General features: G+C 39.3%; 1 protein-coding gene across 1 annotated transcript; it reads right to left on the minus strand.

Moving 5' to 3' along the window:
* Positions 1 to 2,959: 2,959 nt before the first annotated feature.
* Positions 2,960 to 7,848, minus strand: nox1 (NADPH oxidase 1; the record flags this gene model as incomplete). Its single annotated transcript, XM_080746146.1, has 13 exons — positions 2,960 to 3,086; positions 3,208 to 3,332; positions 3,435 to 3,581; positions 3,802 to 3,964; positions 4,081 to 4,322; positions 4,414 to 4,506; positions 4,705 to 4,831; positions 4,930 to 5,123; positions 5,755 to 5,897; positions 6,828 to 6,912; positions 7,347 to 7,457; positions 7,577 to 7,672; positions 7,804 to 7,848. 13 exons carry the CDS (start codon positions 7,846 to 7,848, stop codon positions 2,960 to 2,962), a joined length of 1,698 nt encoding a protein of 565 aa, XP_080602272.1.
* Positions 7,849 to 10,523: the final 2,675 nt, after the last annotated feature.

A 10,523-nucleotide genomic window follows, 5' to 3' on the forward strand; every position in this document is an offset into this window, starting at 1 on the left:
CTGAGCATTTCGAGAGAAAAAAAGTAAGTCTCTAGCCCATTCCTGTCAAGAGTTATGATTGTTTTAAGAATTAACCTAACTAATGTCTGTACACTGCAGGCTAGGTTTCTCCCACCTGGCAGTGATTGAGTTGATTGATTGGAATGTTAAGTGACCAGCTCTCTCTCTCTCTTTGAAGATGACAGCATTGCTAGGAATAGGGTGGTTGGTCTGGCTATGAATAATACCTGAACATACCTACAATATTCGAACTGTACTCAAAGATTACACATATTAGACATGGAAATTAATGTTGTTAAAAAAAATAACTTATTTAAAAAATATAATAATAATAAAAATGTAAAAGTTTTATTATTCCGATATTTTCTGAATATGCCATTATTGTTCATTACTTTATATAAAATACAATAAAAATAATTATTGTCCTGCATCAATATTTTTTTTTGCCATTTACAAATTATAGCGTACTGGAGACTATCAGGAATTGAATTATTCTATTATCAAATGGTTTATTCTTATTGGCACTTCTTAAAGGAGTAGTTCACCCCCAAAATGCCATGGAGCCAATGTAGACTCATTCCTAAAACAGAAATTTGATTACAATAAATGCATGCCTATTGATTCCGGATGGGGACCCAAATGCATTTGGGTCCCCATCCGGAATCAATGGGGGGAAGTGTACTATTATCACATTTTTGTCTTAGTAATGCGACAAATAAAATAAAAATATATTATTGAACTCAATTCTCCATGGCGTGAGTAATCAAAGAAAAAAAAGTCATTTTGAGGATGAACTACTCCTTTAAACAAATAGCATCTCTCGTACCTAACTGCAACTGTAATACCAATAATGAAAGTAGCTATTTTACTTAATAATGAACACAATTTGTAAAATGATATACTGCTATACTGCTAGCTACAGCAGTGGCTGAGACGACAGGAAGAAAAACAGAGCGAACATGTGCGCGAGTGTGCATGCCATCCGATCCGCGACTGGTTCGGCCCTCATCAAGTCGCCTTTCATCCAATGCGGCCCTCACCCCAAGATGAGTTCGACACCCCTGCTTTAAACTGTTTTAATGAAGCGTTAAGGGAGAGTAAAAAAAGGGGATTAAGCTGCTTTCTTTGGTTAAGTCAGCTTCAAAGTTATGTTAAAGGGATATTTCACTTAAACTAATTTTATCGTCTAATCAGGCTTTTGTGAACATCCTGGACAGATTTTAAGTTGCTTGATTCAGTTTTTGGATATTTGATATTAATTTTATCACACTCCCCATCCAGGGCCCCTTCCTATACAAACCCATTGTAACTTCAAACACCATTTTAACCATGATAGATTCATCAAATATGCCTGTTTTTTTCTGGTGACTCCTGACGCCCACGTGAGCTGGCCGTGTTTTCTTCGAAAACCTTTTTCATTTATTTTTACTTTTGGGGAAAATAAAATAAAATGACTAAATTTTTTTCCCACAGATTAGGAGGGCATCAGGAGTCACCAGATATATTTGATGTATCTATCCTGGTTAAAATGGAGTTTGAAGTTACAATGGTTTTGTATAGGAAGGGGGCGTGTCTTATAAAATGAATATAAATGTCCAGGGTGTTCACAAAAGCCTGATTAGATAAATGACCAGAAGTTTTTGAAGTGAAATATCCCTTTAAGTGACTAGTCTGCCATTTTAGAATATCTGTAATTGTCAATCATACACAAAATGATATGACAGTAAAGCCATTTTGGATGCACAGTAATTTGTATTGGAAGCTATGAATCACTGGGTAAAACCAGGATGGAAGACAAATCCAGTCCTTCAGAGCCAATAACATGTATCCCATACCCAGCCCTTATTTGCTTTGAGAGGAGTGATATTGAACACCCCTGGGGCTAAAATGACAAATTGGAGCAAGGTAAAGTGCATCCTTGCTACAATAATCAAAAATGCAATTATCTCATCTTGGTGACAGAAGGCCATGGTTATGTGATAAATAAAATAGATGACCTTGGGCCACAACAAATACCCATGTGTTAATCTACATTTACATTATTCTGTACATATCCCACTTCTTTAGAACTTAGGAAGTGTTTCCACTTTGGTGGATGAGAGAATCCACTACGAAATGGTACATATTACATTACATAATACAATCAAAGAAAATGTGTCACAAAATATACTTTAATATTGAAACTTGAAATATACATACACAACTTGAAATATACAATACACATCAACTTAAAATGTACAGTACACAGCCAAGAATTTTGAAAGTGTCAGTAAATACCTTCAAGTCAGCAACTATCTTTTTACTGACAGGTTAACAGAGAAGATACAATCCACTACATTAAAAGGGTACATATTACATTACATAATACATTAACGTGTCACAAAATATACTTTAATATTTAAACTTGAAATATACATACAATACACAACTTGAAATATACAATACACAACTTAAAATGCCTTAAAATGTACAGTACACAGATACCCAAGAAATTTGAAAGTGTCAGCAAATACCTTCAAGTCAGCAACTATCTTTTTACTGACAGGTTAACAGAGAAGATAATTTGTCTTGGAATTTCAACTCATCATTGATGATGACATATGCATCAATTGGGTTGGGTTTTAGTATGGCGAAGAAGAAGCTTACTAGCTTTCAGTAAGATGACAGTGCTTAGGAAAGTGCACAGCTGATGATTTACCAGCGAATCCAGCAACTTGGCTAAACGGAAAAGTGTGGAGCCTAATTAGTAGCAATTTACCAGTCATGAGAGGCATCCCTTTTTAAAAATGATAGAATGTGCAGCTTTCCATGCATTTAGAATTGCCCCTGTAAAAAGTGATACATTTAAAATGTTATTTAGATCCTTTTCACAACTTTCAAAATTGAGTCATCAATTGTTAAGAAAACGTATGCTTTAAAAGACAAGTGATTTTCAAAAAGAGACACACACCTCGTCAGCTTAAAAGTTCTCCTTGTTGAAGTAGAATTTGGTCTTCCGAGGATCTACGTCTGAGTATTTGACACATTTCTTATTCAAGACCGTTGCTAAGGCTTGAGGGCCACAAAGGAACGTCCCCACCACTGACCTGAAAGTATCAGAAAATGCAGATTATAAGCATCAGAACAAATCTCCAATCCCAAGTTATCAGATCTGCTTTAATTATTTGGGGTCGGGGGACATAAATGAAAACGTGGAAATTGTCTTACGTAGGGTTCTCTTTGCGAACTTGTTCAAACTCCTTGTCCCAGTTAGGCCTGCCGTAATGGGTTTTCTGCTTGAGGCCGGTCACCACATCTTTGTCCTCGTCAAAATGGACCATCACATGAGCCGTCTAAGAAAAATGGAAAAACTTCAATCCAGTCTCAACCATTCCAAGTGGGAAATATGATCTTAGCCTTGACATTAGTGTTACTGTAGCTATATAGACACATACATGGCTCAGATCCCAGCCAGTGAGGTACAGTTTGTAAGTCAGGAAATCTGACATCCCCCTTTCTTCCATCTCCCTCTCCAGTATCTGCAGGAGATCTGCAAACCACTCAAAGGCGTGTGTTTCTCGGCAGAGCCAGTAGAAATAGATCTGCAACAAGGAAATGAATGAGTGTTTTCAACTTTACGCAAGAGCATTCCGCATCACTGCTTTGTGACAATAAAAAAAGATACTGTGAAAACAGTGTTAACATGAGACAATAACCACCTTTGTCTTGTATTCATGTGATCTGGCATTGCATATGTCAAAGCAGAACAAATGCAGGCTTACTGAAAGGTCAAGGCAGACAGGTTAGACCTGGTATGGTTACCTTTCTCGTCTTCAGCATGGGGTTGGAGTTTTTGAATTTGTACCAGATGGACTTCAGAATCGAGGCAAAGGGAGTGACTCCGATGCCAGCACCAACCAGCATGGCAACCTCATAATCAAATACATCCTCGCTGGCTGTGCCAAATGGACCATCAACACCCATTCTAAAGGAAGGATGAATCATAGTTAATGGACTAACAAGGTCTGGCTTTATCCATTTTACATTGCAAATATAATGATAATTTGGGTGGAGTCAGGTCAACATTGTAAAAGTGCTCACTTGGGTCCCTGAGCTCCCTCTGGAAGCTGCTCCACCATACTGATAAGTTTATCAGTCCAGTCCCCTGCGGAGCGGATATGGACACTAAAGAACTCCTCCTCAGGGGCAGAGGTCATCGTGAAGGGGTGCCACTCTAGCTGGGAGATGGCTGGGCAATTGAGGAAGACGTACTGCCCCACATCCATCCTGAAGCCATTTTTCACCAGCTGCAGCTCCAGCACCTTGGACGGTCGCATCACGATCTGATGACACAGAGAGCAGATGGATCATGCTACTACATCCGGCAATTATTCCTGTATGTAGGCCAACAGATGAGTCATTACAGAAACGTACCTTTCTGTATTGTACCGTCTGCATGTAGCGGACGAACCGTAGAATACGCTCACACAAATAAAGAAACATGGGACCAATCACCCACATCCATGTCTATGAATAGGGGGGGACAGAATGGATTATGGTTATTTGACTTCAGAGCCTACATATCAGTAATATTTTACAGAGTAAGACAAGTTGACAAGTTCTGCACAACAAAACAAATATCATAATAAAGTCTCAGTAATGTAGCCAAACGGAACACTAAGATTGGGACTTAATTTAACTCATGCTTTTTAATGAAAAACTAACCTGTGGGAACCCCCCGGCAAACTGGGGGATAGGGCACTCAGGAATCTTTCCCCAGTCTTCAAACCGATCCTTGCACAACGTGAAATTGTGTGGCGGATCTGTGGTCGTCTGAGACCGCACGACACGCCTATGCGATGGGATACATGGGCCACATGAGGGGACATGCTCAGAAGAACAAAAAAAAGATATCATTCTACAGAATGTGGGCCCTGGCTTCATCCTTACCCTGCTCCATGGAAGACCAAGCCAATAAAGAAGATGATGAAGAGATGGTGCGTGTACCAGAAGACTTCAAAGTAGTTGCGCCTGACGACCTCCATGGAGGAGGTGATGATGAGGATGAGTGCCAGTGTGATGATGATGCCTGTGAGGCCCGCGATGGTGGTGAAGACAAAGAGTGTTGGGGTCTGCTGAGGGTCCTGTGTGGTAAGGAGTCCGACAGGTGTGTGTGTCATTCCAGCAGTGGTGTAAAGTAACTAAGTACATTTACCCAAGCACTGTACTTACGGTATGTACAATTGAGGTATTTGTACTTTTTTAAGTATTTGCAATACTTTTACTTATACTCTACTACATTTTGGATCCAAATATTTGACTTTTACTCCACTACATTTACTTGAAAACTTTAGTTACTAGTTACTTTGCAGATTGATTATTATTACAAAGCAAAGCATACATTAAACACTTCAACCCTACCTGTATATACATTTCGGCCATTTGAAAATAGCCGATCTACAAGTACATTCTGATGCCAATACTTCTGTACTTTCACCCAAGTAGACTTGGAATTCCAGACATTTACTTCTAACAGAGTATATTGTACTGATACCTTTACTTAACTAAAACATTTGAGAACTTTTTCCACCACTGCATTCCAGGCCCAAAAAGTAGATCAACAGATTTGTATAACATTGTGTCCATCGTCTGTCGATTCACAGACCAACTCATCCTTGACGAAAAGCAAGGAAATAACTGAAGACCTAGGTTCTAATATTATCAGTTTTAGAGGGTACAGGGCCAGAAATGCTCTACAGCTGCTGGCTAACTTACATATGCGCTTTGGACAGGGTTCAGGTAGGTGGTGTTGTCCAGGTCCTCCAGGTTGGACAGGGCCGTGCTGAGTGCATCATACTCCCCTCGTCTACTGGCGCTGTACCACTCCACATTGAGCAGATGAGCAATGATATGCACAGCTATCAGAGCACAGAGGAGACATCATAATGCAAGTTATGTATTTGAGTTCCACTTGTTCCTCCCTCCCTGCCCTTCTAAGTAATAACATTTATATATACACACCAGCCTCAATAAGGATTCTTTTTAATTACTTGCGCCAGCAGAGCACGCAAGTACTGTGTTCAGCTGCGTATGTACACATGATGTCGGTGTCTGCCTGGGACCAGCATTCGTGGTGATGCATCGTCAGTGGTGAGCGCACCTCATGGCGCACTCTGCTGGTGCACAAGTAGCACCTCGACAGAGTGCAGTTATGGGGCTGTTACAGTAAGCCTGACATCATTTTGTAGGCAGAGGAGAACCTTTGGGGCCGTTATGGGGCTGTTACAGTAAGCCTGACATCATTTTGTAGGCAGAGGAGAACTTTTGGGGCCAAAAGGCCCCAGCGCCCGTGAATCTTTTTACTATTTTTACCATTTACTAATTTTTCTTCTCTTTGTTGTTGAAAGGAAAGTGATAGGATTATACTTTAGTCGTTATTTTTGTCTCGGATCCGTTTGAAATAGCGAGGGACAAATATTGATAATAAATCTGCTTGGAGGTCTGACTACAAAATGATGTCACGGCTTAAAAGCCCCATAGTTAGTTTTATTATTTTAAGAACTGTACTTGTGGTTTAAAATTGTAAAATGTAAATTACGGAGTGAAAGAAGTTATGCCATCTCAAAGTTGAAAACAAAATGTTCAAAAACAGTATTGTACTAATCTCATATGTAAATGACTGCCTTCTTTTCACACGATTAGTTGTCAACCCATTTGTAGATCTATATTTATTTATTTTTAGCAATCCCTGCCTCCCTGCCTCACCCTTCTCAAAATGTAACTTTAAGTATCTGCATAATGTCTGTGTATAAACAGTATATGCCCATGAAGGGATGGGTGTGTCGTACCTGTCATCAGTCCAATCATATAAGCAACCAGCTTGTGAAAACTTAGGTTGTTGTCCAGTTGTTTCCTCATTGTTCGGCCACAGCGCTGAAAGAATCCAAAAGGTTTGAGACAAAAAAATTAAAAACATGCAACAAAACACATCACAAGTTTACAAATTTGAAACCATTTAATGGTTATATAAGGAGACTATTAAACATTCAAACTTTGTTAAAGCAGCACTACATGTCATGTCATTGTCCTCACTACCCTGGATTTTAACCGGCTTAAGTGCTGAAGGTTTTACCATCAATCCAATATGCCGACCCGCTTGCTCGGTGGATAAATGATTGAATCTTGAACATCAGGTCAAAATCTGTGTCAGGTGACACGATCTAAAGGTCTCAATAGAAGAGCAGGGAGACTAAATGCAACCACCCCAATTGTAAAAGTTCTATTGTATTAACTTACTCTACCATACATTAGAAAAAGGTTACATTTTATTCATTAAGAGTTACATAGTGAGACACATTTCATCTTACCATTATGGTGCCTCGGACCAGGGACAACAGATTTCGACATACTGGAAGGAGGATCAGCATGCAGTTGAAATTGAGAACAGCGGCAGGAGCCCTGGCCCAGGCCAGTGCAGACTGGACAGCAAAACAAAAAATTAACATGTGGCATGACTAAAACTGAGATGAATTCTTCATAAAAAAAATGTTTTTCACTTGTTACATTTCTTGCAGCTCAAACACAATAGGTAACCTACCCCTAGAAGGTGGCGCGTGTAGAAAAACTGATCGGACAAATCATAGAACAAGTAGAACCAGACGAATAGGAATGTGTTGATGCCCATCCAGACAACCTGCAAGTCCAGCCAGGGTAAAATGTCCACATCACAAATTCATTAAATAACAAAAGCTTATTGGTTCATTTAAAACTACTGCTGCCTATAAATATATGTTTACAGGTTAGGCATAGTACAAATTGACCTACCAGAAAGGCAGCTCCAAGTCCATGTTGTATAACCCAGTTTCCCATTTCTGGAACCCTTGTCTCTACTGCAACTCTAACACTCACTACATCTTTTGCTCACCTTTATAGGCACCTGCTCAAACCACTCCCATTAAATAAGCGTCTAGAGACTCTAGACTGTTAGTAGCCTATCTATGGCTGGCTATGCAATGACTCAGAACCGTCAGAAGGAAGCAAAAATAATACACATTGCATTATTCAGGAAGTCTAGATGAGAATCGCATTACTGGGAGAGAAACGTCAACACTCTTTTCAGAACCCAAGATAAGAACCGGTTGGTGGAATGAGGAAGCACACCTGTCCGACTGAGTGACCATCAAGATGTTTTCCTTAGAAATGTTATATTTTAGAGATATTATAGATGCTACAAATAATTTTATTTAGATAGATGGTTCCCTGTTAATTAGTTATTATATTGTATATTATGATTTGTGTATTTGCTTTGCCCTTATTATTTTTGTTTGTCATTAGGTCTCTGGGAGGGAGGGCATTGATGATGATTTCATCAAGAGTGATTGGGATGCACCTGGGCTCAGTGCCCCCAAAAATTGGTATGAAAAGTCACCTTCAGGCAGCTGCTACCCGTGACTTGTAAATAGACTAAGCCCCCATGCTCCCACCCCCCCTTTTTCTGCCTTTGTATTGATGTTGTGCTTTTTCTGCTTTAGAAATTGATGTTATCCTAGATAAAGTACTATGTTCTATCCGTCTGTCTTTCAATGTTACATGAGATACTTAAACTAAAGTGTGGAAATAAGCCGTAGTGCTTTCTAGGTCCTCCTTTTAGTTGACCTTGTACCAGTGATTTGTACTGTACTGAAACTACTTTTTTCTATTGCAAACTTCTAATAAATTCTTCAATAAAAATAAAACCCTCCCCCCTTTAAAATCCCTGCCTTCTTTTGAGGGATTCTCTCACGAGTCACCACCATGCAGTCCTTCCAACACACACCAGTGTTGGGGGTACCTGTATCCCTAGGGGTACGCAGAGGTACTACAGGGGGTACTTGAGAGAACATGGAAAATGTAAACATTTATTTTACTGTTATGTAAGGTATCATACATTTGTCAATGTTTTATCATTAAACATCTCATAGACAAGATTGTGTGCACATCTCAAGCCTATATTCAGGCCAGGTTCTGGACATCAAGGTATCAGATAATGGAAGGAGAAAAACGCCCGCACACTGTTCATATGCTCCAAAAACTTACTTTTATTATAGGCAACTGCAACGTTTCGACTTTACGTCTTCATCAGGCAAAAGTCCACTTTTTTGTCTATGAGATGTTTAACACAATGCCTGCCAAGGGTTAAAAAAAAATCTATCTTAGTACTGCCCGGCTTTTTACAAAAAATTAAAATGAAAAAAAAAAAAAAAATTAAACATTTTTTGAAAAAAAATAAGCTCTCAGAAGATGTCCATTGCCCCCTTGCAGTTGGCAGAAAAATATAATCAACCCCAAGAAAAATCTATTTTTAGATTAACACACACAAACAATTACAGCATGTGGATGGTGGCCATTTTGGCAGCCATCTTGAAGAAGGTGTGCAGAAAGCTGATTACATGAATAACATTTTTATAATTTTTTATCAGCATCACAGGCTGCCCAAAGAGCTGTGAACACATTGCTGTCTCATATATTAGTGAACAGTGCCCCCCAGTGGCCAAAAACGGTAGAACGTACAGTAACGTGTAAGGCGGTAGATAGCTGGGCAAAATAGAACGTTTATAAACGTGTAAGGCGGCAGATGTGTTTTTAATGATAAAACATTGACAAATGTATGTGAACGTGCTGCTCTGTATAGCTTTAAACCAAATTAAGTAAGAATTTTACTGTTGATGAAATAATACAATATCTTTGCTTATTAACTGTGTCATCCTTCTTTTTTTTTTGTCCTGGTACCTTTAGGCCAGGGTCGTAACAATAGGCTATATGGAAGGAAAGACATTTTTTTGTTTATTTTATTGAAATAAAATTTCAAGTAATAAAGCAGTAGTCAAGGCACTGACATACAATCGTTACAAATCATACAAATAGACAAGCAGTAGGTTAATGTCACCACTTTAGTACCCAGAGACCTATCTACTTTCACTCATTTTAATACATAAAATAAAATTCTGGAGCTGGCACTCCTATTTGAGAGGTGCTTTTCATATTTCTTTGACCACCTTGTGCAAGTAAAAAAAAAAGGCAAACCTGAACAAGCCAACAGTGACAAATACAATATGTTTCACACAGTGTAATAATGAGAGGAGTAAACACTGTCCTCCTGTTGCATGGAGATGCTTCAACACTCTGACACACACACAGTATGCAGTGTAATAGGCAATTCCCATGGAGTAGGGTGGGAAAACCCTGACAGCAAGTAAATTGGGGATGTCCCAGTCAGTCTCTGTGGCTTGGCTCCTTTGGCACGTTTCCCACACACCTGGCTCACACTATCTGACCTAATGCTGCTCTCAAGGCAGCCTTTGTCTGTGACCTCATATGCTGCATTCTTTAGCCTACTGGGGCCAAGCAATAGATATAAAAGCATGGATAGGTCCTCGGCGCCCTACTTTCATGTTCACAGCCACTTAATACCCGGTGATGCTTATTACTATGGATGCCATATAACAAACGCATCTTCATATCGAGCAACCATGTCATGGAGGCCCCCGTGAATTGATTACGTCCTC

This window comes from Nannobrachium achirus (genome assembly GCF_963921795.1).
Source record: "Nannobrachium achirus genome assembly, chromosome: 17".
Taxonomy (NCBI): domain Eukaryota; kingdom Metazoa; phylum Chordata; class Actinopteri; order Myctophiformes; family Myctophidae; genus Nannobrachium; species Nannobrachium achirus.